This window comes from Ceratotherium simum, chromosome 16 (genome assembly GCF_057802395.1).
Source record: "Ceratotherium simum simum isolate JZ-2026a chromosome 16, ASM5780239v1, whole genome shotgun sequence".
Taxonomy (NCBI): domain Eukaryota; kingdom Metazoa; phylum Chordata; class Mammalia; order Perissodactyla; family Rhinocerotidae; genus Ceratotherium; species Ceratotherium simum.
In genome coordinates this window covers 1465810-1485258 of record NC_141915.1, presented here as the reverse complement: position 1 = coordinate 1485258, position 19449 = coordinate 1465810, and the positions used below count along the sequence as shown (strand labels likewise).

General features: G+C 51.1%; 2 protein-coding genes across 3 annotated transcripts in view; one reads left to right on the top strand and one right to left on the bottom strand.

The window, feature by feature from the left end:
• The first annotated feature begins 333 nt into the window (after window positions 1–333).
• ATPAF2 (ATP synthase mitochondrial F1 complex assembly factor 2) lies at window positions 334–17827 on the top strand. 2 transcript variants are annotated; one of them, XM_087440295.1, is made up of 9 exons: window positions 467–613; window positions 2813–2998; window positions 9162–9206; window positions 9459–9604; window positions 11307–11404; window positions 13041–13121; window positions 15025–15137; window positions 15576–15691; window positions 17470–17827. In XM_087440295.1, exons 2-9 carry the CDS (start codon window positions 2917–2919, stop codon window positions 17605–17607), a joined length of 819 nt encoding a protein of 272 aa, XP_087296421.1. In that variant the 5' UTR covers window positions 467–613; window positions 2813–2916; the 3' UTR covers window positions 17608–17827. The 2 variants fall into 2 exon arrangements, with proteins under 2 accessions (XP_004433049.1, XP_087296421.1); XM_004432992.3 differs by lacking the exon at window positions 2813–2998 and having other exon boundaries at window positions 334–613.
• The window catches only part of DRC3 (dynein regulatory complex subunit 3), a 47027-nt gene continuing 37556 nt past the window's right edge, over window positions 9979–19449 (bottom strand). Inside the window, exon 15 of the mRNA XM_087440296.1 lies at window positions 9979–19201. Coding sequence (XP_087296422.1) covers window positions 19088–19201 — 114 coding nt within the window. The 3' untranslated portion in view covers window positions 9979–19087. The remainder of the gene's footprint in view (window positions 19202–19449) is intronic.

The following is a 19449-nucleotide window of genomic DNA, read 5'->3' as shown; positions in this document are numbered from 1 at the left end:
TGCCTGCGGACCAAGCGCTCCGGCCGCCACCAGGACCCCGGGACCTGCTAGCAGGCCCTCCCGGTCCTGAGCCGAGTCCCCCTCCCCACTTGCCCTCGCACACACACCACCCCCTCCAATTGGCTCGAGCGCGCCGGGGGGGCGGGAGCAGGCTCACGCGGCGCTTCCACCCATTGGCGGGTGTAGAAAACACGTGGCGAGATGCGCGAGGGGCCCTCTGGGACTTGTAGTCTTCTTCCCGAGACGCGGCGTGGAGGGGGCGGGGCGAGGTGCGTTTGTGATGCTGATTGACTGGGGGTGTGCGCGCGCGAGCGACGGCGCGCCGTTGGTGTCATGCGGAAGATGGCGGCGTCCAGGGCAGGCTGAGGGTTTTGGGGGAGGCAGTGAGAGGTTTCCGTACAGCCGGAGCGTGCGGATCCCTTCGCTCTGTTTCCTGCTCTCAGGTTTCGCGCCTGTCGTCCTCCCAGGCCCTCGGGCGCGATGTGGAGGACCTGCCTCCGGCTGCGGGACGAGGGGCGCCGCCTCCTGAACGGGCCCCGGCGTGGCCTCATCGCCTCCGTGAGGCCGGCGCCAAACCCCCCGACCCAAGCCCGGGCCTACGCACCCCCGACAGGTGAGGGAGGCCAGGGCACGTTCCCTTTTGGCCAGGGGCGAGCCGGGCTGAGAGGTTCGGCCGTGCAGGCAGAGGTAACCGAGTTAGGGGTCGGGCTCATGAGGTTACGCAGGTCAACAGGATCCTGTTACAGATCGGGAAAGAGAAGCCCAGGCCAGAGCAGGGACCACCCCAGGGCACAAAGCGCGTCCCGGCAGGAGTCAGTAATCGACATTTAGGAAGTGCGTCTTTTCTGAAAGCTTGTGGCTTTCCTCTCTTCAGTAAGGAAAGCAGATGTCATCGTTGTTTTGGGACAAAGAAATTCGGGTTCTGGATCAGGACTACGCCAAGGTCACAGAGCAGACTCTGCGAGTTTTGTGGAGGGCAAAGGTCGGCCTGTCTGACTGCTTTCTCTGGCCCCAGGACCCGGCACAGAAGGGGCCTAGAACCCTGGCATTCAGTCTTCCATCCGGCCACTTTCTCCGCAGGTTTCCTGGCCCTCCCTCCTACTGCCCTACCACCTAGAAGGAGGCCTAGAAGAAGGTCGTGGCTCTTTCTTTGCTTTTGGGGAGAGGTCTTAGGTTAAGAGTGGGAGTGACTGACTCCCTTAAATGAGTGAAGAGTAGGTAACACTCTCCTTCCATTCAATTAGTTTTTCTGTGCTGAGGGCAGAAGGCACCATGGTCTTCAAGACAGACGTACTTCTCACCTGGATGATGTTCACTGTCAAAGTGCAGAAGGTTATGCTATCCTGATTAAACAGCTTATAATATCCTGGATAAGGGAAGTGCAAAGAAGCTGTGAGAACACAAAGAAGCACCTACTCCCATCTTAGGGGTGTTGAGGGTCTAGAAAGGGTCTTGGGTGAAAGGATATTTAAGCTGAGTCTTGATAGATGAGTAGGAGTTTGGTGTAGAGGAAGAGGAAGAGTGTTGGGTGGCTAGAACATGTCCAGAGGTGACAGCGGGGATTGAGGGACCTTGGTGTAACACTGTCTGCTTTAGAAAATGTAGATCTCTATAGGCAGTGTGGCAGTGTGGCAGAAGTACAAATCTGGGCCTGATGCTGGCTGAACCTCTGAGGTACTGTGTGATCTTGGGCATGTGACTGCTTCCTCTGGCCTTATTTTCCTCTGTGAGTTGAAGGACTACGTTGCCTCTGAGGGTTAAGTCCCATAAGTTTATGTAGATGGGGAAAATGCAGCAGGGAGCTGGGGTTTCACCTGTCAGGACCCAGGTGAAGGGCCTGGAGGTGGGCCATGAAGAGCCAGTAAAGAGGAGGAAGGAAGGGCATCTGTGATATTGGGATTTATAATAAGAAATATATATATATATTTAGTCTTCGTCCTGTCCTGGCACACATCTCCTAAAACGCTTGTAATTTACTAGGCAATAAGAGCTATAGGAGAATATTTTGTTATAGTATTTGGTCTTTTGTCCTGAAATAACTCCAGAGTGATAAAGGTGAAACGAACATCTTGTTATTCGTAACAAGCACCTTTCAACCACGTCTGACTTTATGTTAATTCGGTGACTTTTGGAAAGCCCCTAAGGATGGGGGCTGGTTGCCAGGGGACCAACCACATGATTAGAGGGTTGGAACTTTCAGCCCCACCTCCTGATCTCTGGGAAGGGGAGAGGGCTAGAGATTGACTTGATCACTAATGGCCTGTGATTTAATCAATCACGCTTATGTAATGAAGCCTCCATAAAACCCCTGAACTACGGGGTTCGGAGAGTTTCCGGGTTGGTGAACACATGGAGGTGCTAGGAAAGTGGCATGCCCAGAGAGGGCATGGAAGCTCCGTGCCCCTTTCCCCATACCTTGCCCTGTGCATCTTCCATCTGGCTGTTCCTGAGTTGTATCCTTTTATGATAAACGGGTAATCTAGTAAGTAAAATGTTTTCCTGAGTTCTGTGAGCTGCTTTAGCAAATTAATCAAACCTGAGGAGGGATCCTGGGAATCTCACATTTACAGGTCAGAAGCACAGGTGACAACCTGGACTTGCGATCGGTGTCTGACGTGGGGCATGGGGGGAGGTGGGAATCAGTCTTGGGCTGAGCCCTTAGCCTGTGGGATCTGACACTAACTCCAGGTAGATAGCGTCAGAACTTAATTAAATTGTAGACACCAGCTGGTGTTGCAGAGTTGATTGGTGGGAAAACCCCCAAAGGAAAAGGTAAAGGAAAATAAGAGGTTTTGTGTTTTTTCCTTTACAGCATCCCAGGGAGGCGCAACACTGGCAGAGGGGACACATTCAAGAGTTCACTGAAGTTGGCATGAGCGGAGGATTAATTTAGATTAGTGGAGGCCACTTCCCGTTATGGTGGCACTTGATCTGCCATCTCCTTTTCCTTTCTACTGCAGAGCCACTAATTTAGGCTCTTGGAAGTGCCTGGTACATGGTAGGTAGTCAAACATGAAAAAAAATATGGATGAAGGAAAGAGCGAAGCACAGTGGGGGGCAGTACGTCAACCAGGCCTATGAGTGCCCTACAAAGACTTGACCAGTTTGAGACTGTGAGTCTTTGGAGTAGTGGAAGATTAAACCCAAGTTGGGCCTTCTTGACGAAGACCTCGGTTGGCAAGCAGACTGAACTTGGCTGCTTAGGAATGGCCATGCCATTGAAGGTTGTCAGGAGAGGAGGGGGTTAGGAAAGGGTCACTGAGGTGTTGGAGGAGATCTGTGTGAGGCTGTGTGGCGGTCCGTCTGTGAACCAGCTGTCAGAGATCCATCAGCTGCTTAGAGGGGAAGGTGTTCTGGAGAGGCTGCATGTCTGGCTGAGTGCAGTGCCCAGTGAAGTCACAGCCAGAAGTCTTGTCTCCTCTGTTTACAAGTTGTCTGTCACCTGGCTAAGTCATTTAGCTCCTTAGAGTCTCTGCCACCTCAGAGGCATTACCTGTCGTTTTCATAGAGTGGTCATGTTGTGTTGAGGGAGATTCCGTAGGTAAGGAGTGCAGCCTGCCACCTGTTTTTATAAATAAAGTTTTATTGGAACACAGCCATGCTTGTTCATTTACATATCATTTAGGGCTGCTTTCACTACAGTGGCAGAGCTGCCTAGTTGCAACAGAGACTGCATGGCCTGCAGAGCCTAAAATATTTACTCTGGCTCTTTTTTTTTTTTTTTAAAGATTTTATTTATTTATTTTTTTCCCCCCAAAGCCCCAGTAGATAGTTGTATGTCATAGCTGCACATCCTTCCAGTTGCTGCATGTGAGATGTGGCCTCAGCATGGCCAGAGAGGCAGTGCGCGCCCGGGATCTGAACCCGGGCCGCCAGCAGTGGAGCGCACGCACTTAACCGCTAAGCCACGGGGCTGGCCCTTTACAGAAAAAGTTTGCCATCCCCTGCTCTAGGTGTTAGAGCAATTTGGAAAAAGTGTGTTTTGTCACTTAGCCCATTTACATTAATTGCTATGGCAGTTACATTTGGCCTGAAGAAGTTTTTTAACGGCTGTATTGTGATATAGTTCACTTACAATTCACTCATTTAAAATGTACAATTCAGTGGTTTTTATTATACTCACAGAATTGTGCAACCGTCACCACAATCAATTCTAGAACATTTTTTTCACCCAAAAAGAAACTCGGTACGCTTTAGCTATCACCCTCCCCTTACCCTCTCTGTCCCTCCAGCCGTAGGCAACCACAACTTGACTTTCTGTCCTTGTAGATTTTCCTGTTTTGGACATTTCATATACATGGAATGTGGTCTTTTTTTTTTTTTTTTTTTAAATAAGATGTGCTTTAGGGACTGGCCCGGTGGCATAGTGGTTAAGTTTGCGTGCTCCGCTTTGGCAGCCCAGGGTTTGCAGGGTCGGATCCCGGGCGTGGACCGATGCAGCACTTATCAAGCCATGCTGTGGCAAGGACCCCACATAGAAAGTAGAGGAAGATGGGCACGGATGTTAGCCCAGGGCCAGTCTTCCTCACCAAAAAGAGGAGGATTGGCAACAGATGTTAGCTCAGGGCTGATCTTCCTCACCAAAAAAATAAATAAACGAGACGTGCTTTATTTATTTTTTTCTTCCCCAAAGCCCCAGTGCATAGTTGTATGTCATAGTTGTAAGTCCTTCTGGTTCTTCTATGTGAGCCACTGCCACAGCATGGCAACTGACAGACAAATGGTGTGGTTCTGCAACTGGGAACCGAACCCGGGCCACTAAAGTGGTGAGAGTGCCGATCTTTAACCACTAGGCCATAGGGCTGGCTTGGAATGTGGTCTTTTTTGACTGGCTTTTTTTTTTACTTAGCATGTTTTCAAGGTTTATCCAAGTTGTAACGTATCAGTATTTCATTCTTTTTCATAGCTGAATAATATTCCATTGTATGGCCATACCACATCTTATTTATCTGTTCCCCTCATTGATGAACATTTGGGTTGTTTCTATCTTTTGGCTATTCTGAATGCTGCTATAAACATTTGTGTACAAGTTTTTATGTGAGCATATGTTTTCATTTCTCATATATTGAAGGGTAGAATTGCTGGGTCAAATGGTAACTGTTTAACTTTTTGAGGAACTGCCACACTGCTTTCCAAGGTGACTGCACCATTTTTTGTTTCCACCAACAGTGTATGAAGGTCCCGGTTTCTCCACATCCTTGCCAAGACTTGTTATTAACATCTGTCTTTTTTATTATAGCCATCCTAGTGTCTGGAGGTGGTGTCTCTTGGTTTAGATTTGTTTTTCCCTATGGTGAATGGTGTGGAACATCTTTGTATATGCCTATTGGACATTTGTATGTTTTCTTTGGAGAAATGTCTCTTCAGATCCTTTGACCATTTTTTAATTGGGCTACTTGTCTTTTTATTGTTGAGTTGTGAGAGTTCTTTATATTGTTGGCCTGAAGAATTTCGATCCCTGAAACAGCTGGTAGAAGCGGCCCTAGGATTATGGGTGGATGCTCTGAGTCAGAATTTCAGCTTTCAGGTTTCAGGCCCGCCAGATGGCACTGTTTAAAAAGATAAACGGTGTTGAGACAGCTCTGAGAAGGCACTTCCTCTGTTCTTGGTGCACTGTGGGAGTTGTAGTTCAGAGGCTTTGAGTCTTTCCAGAGCAAAGGCCCGCCCGGAAATTGAGGCTGGTAGAGAGATCACTCACTGGTCCATGAAGCCTGGGACAGGAGGAGGAGTATAGGGGAGGTGACACAGAAGACTGCCTGTTTCTTGTATGCATTAAAGCAACCTCATGTGAAAAAGGGACCCAGTGGGCATTAATCTCCATACAGCACTTTTCACATGAGCAGGTTTTTAAAGTTGTTCTCTTCCTATATAGCCTGTTTTCTTGTAGCCAGCTTTTTAAATTAAACACTTTTCACATACTCATTTCTTTGTATCTACATAGTCCACAAAATTGTCTCTTCAAAGGCACTGAGTGTGTTTTTGCCACAGAAACATGTTCTGTAAAGGGAGTGATTCATATTCAAAATAGACCGGAGTTCTGTGTGACTTTCGTCTTTAAGGATGGTGTTCCCGTCGCTGTCAGCTAGCCCTGCACTCACAGAGAATAAGGAACTTCACAGGCTCCTGGTCTCATGATTTGTCTTATGTGACCCAAGACCTTTGAAGGCCCAGGCAAAGAACCTCTGTCTTTTGACATTGTTAGGGAGCATGGATCCCACCAAATGAATTTTCCGATCCTATTCCCATTCGCCTCTGTGAACCCCTTACTTGGCTCCCTCTGCCCTCCTTACTGTGACCTACCTGGCCCCTCTCCCCAGAGCTGGCCCCACTGCCCTCTCGGGGCATCTCTGACCGTCCTGCATGGATAGCTACGGTATTGTCCTTCCGCCCACCTTTCTAGTTCTCCAAAGCTCTGTGCTCTCTTGAAGCCCTGCACCTTCGTTAAGCTGTTCTGCTGAAAACTACTTCCACACTCCCTCCAGAAACGAATCCATCAGTCCAGATTGCTAACTCTCACCTCTTCAGGTCTCAGATGAAATCGGACTGTTTGGAGGCCAGCCCATGATGAGATTAGGCTTCCCGGCGTGTTTCAGTGCTCCATGTACTTGGACCCTCACAGTCAGTCACTTGTTGGCCAGTTTAGTGTCCATGTTCCCAATGGACAGTTAGTGGCTCGAGGGCAGGGATGAGCTTCGAGTCCCATCTCTAGGATTTATCACACTTCCCGGAAAGGGATTAGTACTCACCGAAGTTCCTTCCAACAGCTCCATGACTGCAGTCGGCCCCTCCACGTGTCCACTTCATTCAGGAGAGCCCCTTTCTAAGACACGCCCGAGTGTGGGCCCACCTACGTCTGAGGCCCAGCAGCCTTCGAGCTCCTCTTGCCCCGCTGTCATCTCTTTTTCTGCATGGTTTTCTCCTATTTTGAGCAATTTTGATTGCCCCTTCTTGCCCCTCCATCCATCCCACCCCCTTCCAGTTTTTCCTTCTTGATCAGATTCAGAGGTGGGCCTGGCCAGGACATTAAAGCCAAGGCCAGACCAGCAAAGTAGAAAAGAACACTTTCCTCATGGGAAAGCCCACTATCCTGGCAGCTTTGGAAGGCTTACCTGTCAGTTTCTGCCGCAAGTCCATTCCTCAGCCCCCAGGCCTTGTGGGCCCATTTCCTGGAGCTGTGTGGGGCAGTGTCTAGAATGCTTTTCTCTGGCACTTCCTGCCCATGAGGCGGATCCTCCCTCCAGTGACTTCAGAGCTTTCAGAGCTCTCCCCACTTCCTGTCTGGCCTGGGTGTAGACACACTGCCTAGCCAGGCATCGGAGAACATACTGGACACAGCCTGGATGCCTCGACACAGGCCTCCAGACCTGTGTCTCACCCACCATCTGAATGTGCCTGGGACAGCGTGTAAAGGAGGGGAATTTAAAGGCACCAGGGTGGTGTAAATCTTGTATTTTAGTGTCAAATGTGTGAGAATCAGTGTGATTTCGGATGAAGGCGGTAAATCGTGCCATAATAATGCAGCATCATCTTGCTGGCCAGATCGATCACTTTTTAAAAAAATATTTAAACTCCATGCAGACAGGGATTTTTGTCTGTTTTATTCACTGTTTTATCCTAAGTACCTAGAACATAGTAGGCACACAAATATTTTTTGTGAGAAAACAGTTTGGGCCTTAGTTTAGTAAATGCAACCATGGAAATGCGATTTTGGGCCCTCTGTGTTTAAGCATTAATGATAGCAAATGAAATTAATGAAAAAACTGATATGATATGGAAAACATAAAAACACAATGTTTGGAGTAAGACCAGATATCCCCTCTCCCCCTATGCACACATACCAAGTTCTCCTGATGTTCATAGTCTATTTGAATTAATAAAATTTTAACTTAAGCTTGGTTGGGTTTTTTTAAGCATTAAGAGAAGTTAAAAAACACTGAAAACAATGACTCCTTTTCGTTCACATGCTGCATCATTTCTAATGAGTAGCTTGAGCTAGGGACTCTGAAGGCTTCCAGTACCCAGTGAACTTCTGAAAGAACAAACCAGTGAATGAACGAACAAAGGGTTTTGGTTTTGTGTTTATCTCAGATGGTAAAGACTGGGTTATGGTTTATAACTTCCGAAATGTGACCTATTTCTTCCTTATTAGAAGGAGTCTGAAGAATTATGAGGTGCTCTTGGCTTCTTATCCCTTCAGGTAGAAGAGGGGGAATGTGTTTACATTTGCATATAAGATTTTATTCGTTATTTTCAAAAGAAAACAGGACACAGATCCCCTCCCCTTTTTTTTAACATTGTGGTGTTTTTTTTGTTTTGTTTTTGCTGAGGAAGATTGGCCCTGAGCTAACTTCTGTGCCCATCTTCCTCTACTTGATATGGGACGCCTGTCAGAGCATGGCTTGATGAGCGGTGCGTAGGTCTGCACCCAGGATTCGAACCTGCAAACCTCGGGCTGCCAGAGCAGAGTGCGAGAACTTAACCGCTACGCCACCAGGCCAGCCTAGATTTTCCCCCTTCTTAAAGGCAATGTTTGGAGTTCCTGTTGAATACACAAGCAAGCTGGTTAATTAGGTTAATTAATTGGATAGAGGGGATGGGAAATGCTCCTGGGACCTCTGCTTACTGCCTGTGTACCACACACGTACACACAGGCACACACGTGCATGCTCGCACTGGCTTTCCCCTCATTGCCTTCTTAGAGGCATCAGAGTCTTGCCTGAAATGGGTCTCTGGCTTTATTGCATTCAGATACCATCGTTAGATTCGGGCACATTGTGCCGGCATGGGGGCAGCACTGGTGGGGGCAGCGTGGAGGGAGCATGCTTACAAGTTAAAACAGAAGGTGCTGGAAAAATCTGTCGGGTCAGACAGTCTGCAGCTTCGTGCTGCTGTGTGATCAGACTGTCTCTGGGTTTGGGGACGGGTAGGGAAAGGACCAGCATGTCCTGTCCTCCCTCGTCCCCGGAGAGTGAATGCCCTCCTCCCCCCAGCCTTAATCAGAAGCCGTTGGTTATGCCGCATAGAGTTGGGCAGACCTTGAATGGTGATACGAAAATCGCCAATCAATCAGCATTAGCAGTAGTGATACAAGCTGATCTTGTTACGTTCTGAGCTGTCTCGATGTTACTTTAAACTGCCTTTTTGAAAAATCTTTCTCACAGAAAGGAAGAGGTTTTATCAGAATGTCGGCATCACACAGGGTGAAGGTGAGTGTCTGAAATTTTGACTGCCTCTGTTTCTTTTTTTTTTTTTTTCTGTGAATGGGTAGAAACATTTTTCACCTCCAGCCGCTTCAGCGGTGAGATTCCCCTCATGTTTTTGTCGGATCTGTTTCTGTAAGCCCTCGGTGAAGGGACCCAGACTTGTCTTTGTCTTGAGCAATTCACGTAGCTAAATGTAGGAATGGTCACTCGGTTCCACTTAACAACCCCTGAGAACTTTTCATTTGATCTTTCAAGGTGGCTTTGAGATAAACTTGGACCACAGGAAGCTGAAAACGCCCCAAGCCAAGCTCTTTACTGTCCCCAGCGAGGCCCTGGCCATTGCGGTGGCCACAGAATGGGACTCCCAACAGGACACCATCAAGTTCTACACCATGCACCTGGTAACCAGTTCACAAACCCACACCCTGTGCCGGCTGCTGGCTTCCTAGGGCACCGGGCAAAAATTGAGACTCCCTTCCAAATTGCGATAAGGCCCTCTGGGTTGGGCTCCTCGAGTGTACCCAGTATTCTCCCTCGTGGCGTGGCCCCCTGCAGCTCCCCTGCTCAGAACGCCATGCTGGACGGCTCGTTCCTCCTGTGGTCTCAGGACAGATGTCACCTTCCCTGACTGCCCAGCTGTCTTATTTTCTACTACGGCAGCTGTTCCTTTGTTTCGTCAGCACTTACACAATTTGTAATTGACTGTTTTACATTTGCACCCTTATTATCTGTCTCCTCCACTGCCTTGTAAGCACAGGGCAGGGCCATGTCTGTCTTCTTGTTTTTTTTTTTTTTTTTTTTTGAGGAAGATCAGCCCTGAGCTAACATCCATGCCAATCCTCCTCTTTCTGCTGAGGAAGACCGGCTTTGAGCTAACATCCGTGCCCATCTTCCTCTGCTTTATATGGGACGCCACCACAGCATGGCTTGACAAGCAGTGCATCAGTGCGCGCCCGGGATCCGAACCCCTGAACCCTGGGCCCCCGAAGTGGAGCACGAGCCCTTAACTGCTGCACCACCGGGCCGGCCCAGTGACAGTCTTACTCACCAGTGCATAGCCAGCCCCTAGCTGAGGGTCAGCTGGCACTCAGTATTGGTTGAGTATGAGGACCCGTGGGGGCAGGTGGGTGAGGTGCGGACGACTCCCTGTGGAGCCAGCCCCTGTGCAGACTGGGGGAGGGATTGGCTGGACTTTTTGGGTCCAGGCTCTGCAGCTTCCACACGGTCACCTTGGGCAGGTTACTGCGCCTTCTCAGTGCCCTGTTGCCCATCCGTGAAAGGTGAGTGATAACATACCCACCTCGTGGAGCAGTGGTCAGGAAGGGATGAGATGATCCACAGAAAGTCCTTGTGTGGTCCCTGGCACAAAGTGAGCCCTCGGTCAGCACCGGAGTTAGTGCTATTGTCCTGGTCATCGCTGTCCTCAGCCTTGACATACAGACCCAGGCGGGCTTCCTCAACGTCTTCACAGCCTGCTGCAGTGCTGGCCTGCTCCTCTGACTGTCTGAGGAGGTTACAGTGATCAGGGCTACAAATGAATCATTAGAGGACCTAAGTAGCCTGCTATCGACAAGGCAGATTTGGAAAAATAATCCTGCTCTTGGTTTGGCTGATTTGTTCCCCTGCTTTCTAAGGTGTCACGGGAACCAGCTGGTAAGCTTTTCAGTTGATTTGCGTTCCAGTGATGCTGACGTGTCTTGTTTGCTGAATTTGACCTCTCTGGGCCTCAGTTTCCACATCTCTGAAATGGGTATGATAATGGTACATACTCCAAAGAGTTGTTATGAGGATTAAATTAAATACAGCAGAGCCCGGTAGTAAAGAGCATGAGATCTTGGGAAGGTTCATTAATCCTAGGGCTGCTGTGGGAATCCCATGAGCTATTATACCTGGTGTTTGGCATGGAGCCTGGCTGCAGTAAGCTCAGTAGATGTGCCACAGCTGGGGTTGTGGAGACACCTCAGATCCAGGGCTTCGGTTTGTGCGTGGGTGGTGCCGTCTGGTCCTCCCTGTTGCTGTGTGTTGGATGCAGTGTCCTCAGGGGAGCAGTGCTTTTGCCGGGGCCCAGGAGGTGGTGACGGGGCTCTCTGCCTTTTGATTCAGACCACGCTGTGCAACACGTCCTTAGACAACCCAACCCAGCGAAACAAGGACCAGCTGATCCGGGCAGCTCTGAAGTTTCTGGACACCGACACCGTCTGGTAATTGACATTTAGATGGGCATTCCCCTAGGCCCACGTGAGTCCCTTGGGCTGATTGCCTCATTTGCCAGACAGTTATACATGGAAGAAGCAGCAGACCCTTTCCTTTAGCCCGCGGGGCAGGGTAGGTGGTCTGCTGGACATTAGCACTTAGCTGCTCTGCAAAGCTCTGGAAGGGAGCACTCCCCGAGCTGCAACAGTGTTGGAGCACTGGGCACTCCTTCTGCAGCCAGCTGCTGTCCCCTGGTCTAGGGCAGGGTGGAGAGTTGGTATAGACAGCTCTTGCAGGCTCCAGGGTGAGGGGGTCACTTGCCAACCCCCAGTGGGGCCTCTGAGCTGGGACTTCTGCTCACCGGCACGTTCTTGTGTAGGCGTGCTTGCCCTTGCTTGTCGGCTTGCACACAGAGGGTCAGATGCTGATATCGGGAGCTGGCTTCCTGCACTTCTGAATTCTCTCCTCGTGTCTCTGTCCTTTAGCTGACTGGTTAGTGATGTGGAAGGAGAGGTGAAGAAACAACTGAAGTGGTTGAGCAGCACCGTTTCTGCTGGCTCACGTGCTCTAGAATCCTGCGTTTTGTCTCTCGGATGGCATGTGAAATAGCACTGAGGCCTGAGGGCAGAGGTGATCCTGGAGAGGCAGCCAGCAGTACCCATTTTGAGCTGCTCCATATGTGTTAGGGACCATTAGATTGCAGGGAACAGACACTCATTCAGTCTAGCTCAGGTAAAAAGGGTTTCCTTGAATGCTCTACAGGGACCCTAATAGGAAATGGATGGTTGGGCCACAGGGATGGGAGCCACAAGATGGGATGCCAGAGGTCCTCCCTCTTCGTCTGTGGGGTGAGGGAGAGCACGCCCACTTATGTGCTCCTCTCAGCAGCTCAGCTTGTCCTGCACGCTCGTGGTCTCTCTTTTCCCCTCTGCTCACACTAGACTGTGGCTTTCCATAGTGCCACCGAGTTCTCATCCCCTGAGGCCTTGCAGCTCAGCTCCCCTCAGCTGATTCCATCTCTGTATCTCTCGGTCAAAACAAGTGGCGCAGCCTGGCATCAGGGGGCACCAGGTGTGCACACCAGCAGCTGCCTCTAGCCAGGAGGCAGGTGGGCTCATGAGGCACAAGCGGGCATCTTGTCCTGTGGCCAGGGGCACCGTCTCTTGGAGGGGGTAAGGGTAGGTAGGGACGCAGTGACCGGGCTTCTGGCAGAGCCTCCTAGGGTCAAGTGGGTGTGGGTCTGGGGCACAGTGTTAGTGTTTAGAGTGGCACTAACAGTGCTATGAGCTTTGACCTGTCAAATAATTGGGGACATTTAGGATAGTGGTTCTCCAACTCAGGCTTCCATTAGAATCCCGTAGAGGGCTGGTTAAAACACAGATTGCTGGGCTCCCCCCCAGGAGGTCTGATTCAGTAGGTCTGGGCAGGGCCTGAGAATTTGTATTTCTTACAAGTTCCCAGGTGCTGCTGCTGCTGGCTCCAGGGCCACATTGTGAGAACACTGCTTTAGGGGCAAGACGTGTGGGGCGGGGGTGAGGGTGGAGGAGAGTTTTTTGCTGTTGCCTTTTGTGTTTTCCGTCGTCTGTCACTGAATGAAGGCACTGTACTCTTTTATTAATGAAGGTGGTTTTTGCAATGAATTAGCTACAGGGTGGAAGAACCACAGACGTTAGTGGAACTTCAAAAGAACGAGTGGGACCCGATCATAGAATGGGCCAAGGAGAGGTAAGATGTGCAGCCCTCGGTGTCAGGCAGGCTGCTGGGTTCAGAGGGCCACGCTGGACCACGAGAGCCCTTAGCTAGGAGACTTCCTGCGTTCAGCGCACCCTGGGGATGTGGCACCTCCCAGATGTTCAGGGATAGGGCTTGGAAAAAATGCTCCTCGATTTCCACTCAGCCGCCATGCACTGAGCATGTGCCATCAGTGTGCACTGTGCCGAGTGTAGGGACAGAGCCCCCGCTCTGCCACGATTGGCTGTGTGACCCTGGGCTAGTGACTTGATCCCTCTGAGCTTCAGCCTCCTTATCTGTGAGCGGGGCTCACAATCCCTGCCTCTTAGGGTGTTGTGAAGAGTAAACGAAGTGAGGCTTAGCATCCTGCTTGGCACACAGTAAATGCTCACATTTTGGCAGTTACCATCTTTATCATCGTCACAACTGCTATTCTATTAACTCACAAAACAGTGTGTGTGATATGTACACACATGGAGAAAAGTCTGGACAGCCTCCCACAAAACGACAGGTAACATCCTATGGATATATGGTTTCTAGGAATTGATACCTAATATTTTTCCTTAGCGGGAAGACTTGTGCAAAATTGAACAGACTGTTATGTGGTGGCAAAATAAATTCATTCATTCCAAGGGGAGTTTGGAAGGGCTACTACCTCGGTGCTACTATGACCACAGGATTTTGCAAGCTTCTGTGGAGTCGTTTTTGGCTTAGCATCTTTCACAGAAGTGATGTCCGTCAGTCTATCTCATTTGTACACACTTCCTGAGTGCCTACAGTGTGCCAGGCATCCTTGGGTTTTACAGTAAAAGGCATAGCCAGTGCACTAAAGGAGCAGATAAAATGTAACAACTCTAATACTGTGTGAGAACTATGAAGATACTGTCTTTTTGGAGTTGAATGAAGTATAACAATAATTTAGGTGCCTGGAGATCTTTGCTGTGGTGCAAAATCGTCAGCTTTTTGTGGCAGTTGAGATTTCTCATCCTTAAGAGTTTACAGAGGGGCTGGCCCGGTGGCACAAGCAGTTAAGTGCGTGTGCTCTGCTGCGGCGGCCCAGGGTTCGCCGGTTTGGATCCCAGGCGTGCACCGACGCACCGCTTGTTAAGCCAGGCTGTGGCGGTGTCCCATATAAAGTAGAGGAGGATGGGCACGGATGTTAGCCCAGGGCCAATCTTCCTCAGTAAAAAAAGAGGAGGATTGGCATGGATGTTAGCTCAGGGCTAGTCTTCCTCACAAAAAAAAAAAAAAAAGAGTTTACAGAAAAACTTGGCCATTTCCTGTGTTGTTAGTTGTACTATTAGAAATTTCAGCACGTGTGTTTCTAAACCAATGGGAAAAATCAGTGGTATATGAAAGAAAATTACAAAAAATTGCTTTCACTCCATTATGTTTTTCCTGTGTTTTATATAGTTAGGATTATTCTCGAAAATGTCTCATTCTTGAAGCCAGCTCATGTCCCAGACCAAAAACAATGCCTTATATATAGCAGAGGTTTGATAAATATTTGAAAATATGATTGAGTGATATAGGACATATACAAATATTATTGTACAGAAAATAGTATTTAAAAGAAATCTTTTATGGCCTCAAATGTGAAAAACTTTCCTAAAAGGTTTAAAAAGCAGGTAGCCCCTGCTTTTGAATGAGATGCCAGGCAAATGAATTACAATTCCAGGCAGCCACGTATAAGTGACCTTGCTTGCATGACTCGCCAACCCTGCCTTCATTCAGGGCAGTTTCCTGGTCCTCAGGCTTTGCTCTTGGGTGACAGAAAATTTAGGTCAGGAGGACACGAAGCACAGTGGCAGTTTCTCAGCAGTTTAGGACTTTGCTTCCTGGGCAGCAGCGGGGCTACGCAGCACGACAGGTACACACCGGAGCCTTCTCCTTTCAGATACGGTGTGGAGATCGGCTCCTCCACCAGCATCACGGGGCCCAGCGTCCCCGCCAGGACTCGGGAGGTGCTCACCAGCCACCTGGCGTCTTACAACATGTGGGCCCTGCAAGGTATGCCTGCACTTCCGGTGGGCTTGGGCATCCGGAGGAGTGCTCTCGGGGTGGCTCTGATGCCAGCCCTCTTACTCAGCCTGAGGGCACAGCGGGCTCAACCCCTTTCAGGAGGAAGTTGGCTTCCTATTCTTAGTCAGGAGTTCAGGTCTCATTGGCCTGGCCCGGGTTACATGCCCAGTCGTGAACCAATCACTGGGCCAGGTTCAGGTCATGTGCCCACCCCAGGTGGGAGAAAGGAGGGATCACCCCAAGGAAGACCAGAGTGCTCTTTGAGAAGAACGGGGCCTGGTTGCAGAGCCAGAAAGCAATGTTCCCACTTGGCCCCTTTGCGCCTCTCCTCTTCTCTCCTGGGGCTGCAGGCACGCACAGGAGCGGGCCCAGCACCTGCTGTTTCGGGCAGGGTGCCGAGTCCAAACTTGGCTTGTGTCCCTGCAGGGATCGAGTTTGTAGTGACCCAGCTCAAGTCCATGGTGCTGACCTTGGGCCTAATTGACCTGCGCCTGTCTGTGGAGCAGGCCGTGCTGCTGTCACGCCTGGAGGAGGAGTACCAGGTGAGGGTACCTCCAGTCCCCGCCTCCCCCTCCCCGATTCAGACTAACGGGGGGGTGGCTAACTCGTCTGTTTTTATGTAAACTTGGTCTTGATTACTTTCATGTACAAACAGAAACCAAAATGAAGGGCCAAATTATCGTCAAGTAACAATAATAAAAAAACGACGGGAGTAAGTGCTATTGCCGTGTCCAGCACCGTGCTCGGCTCTCCCCTCATCGCCTCATCTCCTCTTCCCTACAGCCTGGTGAGGGGGGCTGCTGTTCTTCCATTTGACACAGGAGGGAACTGAGGCGTGGGTCACATTCTCGGAAAAGGCTGGAACCAGGGTTTGGAGCCAGGTCTAGTGACTCTGGGCCAGGGCCTTCCCGACTCGCAGGTAGAGGTTCCTGGGCAGACCCAGATCGTTTGGGTCTGACACACCTGCAGAGTGGGCCCTGCTGGAATGACTGGGACCCACGTCTGTGCTCCGACACAGGCTGAGCCTTCGCACCTGCTGTTCACACGGCGGGTCGTCTGGCCGGCAGGGAGCGCACGAGTCACTGCTGTTTGTACACAAGTTTGGATTTACTGGGCTTGGGATGAATAAGGATTTGCTGCCCTGTCATTCGCATTTTTTAACTCTGAGAATCATGGCAGTCTTTGCGGGCTTTTTGTCTGGTTCTTATTTGTCCAACCTCATAAGGTTAATTGCTGTTACAGATTGATTCCTAGGATGATGAAACTTCTGTTGTAATGTCTATATTTCCCAAGTCCATCTAGTCATCTGCTCAGGAAAATACCTGGGAAAAAACTGTTTCTGTGTCGTAAAAGGGGCTAGCTAGTCTCTGGATGTTAGAGACGATTAAATGGGAAGAGGGGTGAGCTGTGGGGGTGTGAGGCGGTGAGGGCTGGGGGAGGTGGGAGCCAGGAAGCCTGGTTTCTGGTCTGGACTCTGCTTTTGACTGTGGAACCTGAGCCAGGCCATCTCTGAACTTCAGGTTCGCTCTGCCACACAATGGGCAGGAACCTGGATTATGCCCAGGAGTGCTCTGAAAGTTAGCATGCTCTTCACACGACATGTCACAGTTGTCCATTTGAGACTGGGCTGCCCAGAAATGCTGACAGCTTGTGAGGTCTGGCAGATTCTGAACCTGCACAGGCTGGGGCCCCCAGGCCAGGCCTCCTGGACCCCTGGCCAGGGAGAAGCCAGCAGAGTCGGGTTGGAGTCGCCCTGACACCTGGACAGCCACACAGTGTGTCCAGGGTTCCTCCCTCCAGTTCTAGAGTCTGGAGGGAGAATCTGCAGCCCTGCCCTAGTGTGCGGAGCAGAGGGGCCTCTGCAGGACTGCAGCTCCCCAGGAGTCAGAACGGAGGCAGCCGTGTGGCCTTGTTTGATCTGTTTATCACGCCCATGTTGGGGGCACATGCAGCCCAGGCTGGTGAGGCAGCTCATAGCGGATGACACTTTACAGGCTGCCTCATGCTGGCTTCCTCATGGGAAGAAGCATGAGAGAAGGGACGGCACAGGTTGGGCCTCCTCGGGGGAGACGTGCTTTTGGTACCTGGCCCAGCGAGCAGTGGGCACCCACTGGCTCTGGGCCTGGACTGCACTCCTCCCAGACCAGCTGTGGCCACCTGCGTGTTCTTACCTGCTGCCCCGCCCCATGCAAGTCCTGTGTATTTTGGCAAGATCGGACCCTCTGGCCCTCGGCCCAGCTAGGGGGTGGAATGAGGCTCTGGCCAGCAGGCAGCCAGGCACTAGCCACTCCCCTAGCAGCATGTCTTGTCCCTCCCTCAGATCCAGAAGTGGGGCAACATCGAGTGGGCCCACGACTATGAGCTGCAGGAGCTGCGGGCGCGCACGGCCGCTGGCGCCCTCTTCGTCCACCTCTGCTCCGAGAGCAGCACAGTCAGGCACAGGCTCCTGCAGGAGTGAGGCCCGGGCCCGCGCACCACACACCCGCAGGACAGACTGCATGGTGGCGTGGCTCCCTGGCTCGGCCTCCGCTTGCATCGTGCTGAAACGCCCCCAAGACGCGTGTGAGACGGCAGTCAGCTGAGTCCAGCCCTGCCCCGCCAGCCTCGAATGAGGGGACAAGTTGTGTGAGTGAGTTTCTCTCGACCCCGAAGTTATTAAATATTTCTCCACCCTGGAAGCGTGTCGAGCCCTGCTTTCATTTGTGCCTCCACTTTTCTCCAGTCCTCTTGTTAGGTCTGGGCTTCACTAGGGCCCCCAGCTTCCCTCCCACAGCACGTCCTGGTATCTGCCACCTGTGGCCAGCCCGGAGCCTCACCCTGCGGAAGTCATGTCAACAGACAGCTCTGTGTGTGGTCCTCAGCCCTCAGCCTGAAGGCTTTTTGTTCCTGGTTTTTAATCAAAAGATCTTTCGAAAGTGAGTCCTTCTTGGTCTAAGCTGGTTGTTTCTCTTTGTTCCTACTATTTTAGAAAAAATGATTTACTCTTGAAAATAGAAAATATACATCGTCTCTGGGTTAAAAGCCCGGGCAGCCCAGGGCAAGGCCACCTGACGTGTGTGCACCTGTCCTGCTCAGGGGGCCCGAGAGTCCCTCCACCCTGGCCACTTGCGCGGTCCTGGGAGGCAGGCGCCGTCTCCTGGTGCGGGGCCCAGTGGGAGGGAGGCAGGGAGGGTCTGGTTTCAGGCAGCAAGTCTTTCTGAGCGGCCCGTCCTTGCACACCTGAGTAACGAAATGTATCACCTCTGTTCACGGGGCGCTGGCCACACGCCGGTGCTTCTCCACGTGTTCTCTGCGCTCTCCCTGAAGCCCTCGACCATGCTCAGAGGAGGCCCTTCATATCCCCACTTCACAGATGGAGCTCAGGCTGCAGAGGAGGCGTGCGATGCCCAGCCTGTGTTCTTAACCTCCGGAGGGTCCTCGGGTCCCTGCGGCCAAGCTCAGAGCCACAGGGAGCTGTGGCCCCCACCTGGCAGGCTGGCCCAGGCCCCAGCGCTGTGCTGCAGCCCCTCCTGCTCCACTCCTCAGTGCCCAGAGGAGAGCAGGGCTTGGTCCCCATCCGCCGCCTCTGCCTACAGCATGGGGCACACGGCCGACATCAGGCCACTGCGGAGAGGCTAGCCCACTGGCAGCCCCCTTGGGAGCTGCTGTCAGTGGACTGGCCAACTGCAAGGCCAACTGCTTGTCTTGGCCTTTTTCTCCTGCTCGTACATGAACGTGAATTCTGATTATTTTTTTAAAGCATGGAGAAAAGGTGACGTAAGTCCTTTATTTTTCTCTACATTGGGAAGTTTTTCCAGGGGTTGGAGAAGCATGGTGTAATGGGGGTCATGGGTTGAGAAATCCCCAAGAACGCTCTTCTGAGGCCGTCAGTGACGTGTGCACTTTCCTGGCCAGGGCGAGTGCTGTGTTTTCAAAAGCAGCCTTCTGGGCAGACGCCCCTAGTCTACAGCATCACCACACTCCAGGTTGTCCAGTTCGTTCTGCACGTGGTCGATGTACTGATGGATCTCCTTCACACGCTTGCGGTTCCTCGTGGTCTCGTCCTGATGAATCTGGGGTGAAACCAGAGCCCCATGCCCTGATGTCAGATGACTGGTTAATGTCTGTTACTGAGTCCAGTTTGGGGGAAAGGAAAGTAGTTCTTTGAAATTTGTCTAGTTACGTCCCTCGTTTACTTCAAAGCCTCCTGTGTTCTGCTTATCTATGTATTTGAGGTAAGAGTAGAAAAATGATGAGGCACCTGGGTTTTAAAGTCTGACTGGGCAACATCAGATCTTCAGTGTAAAAAAACAGGCAGAGG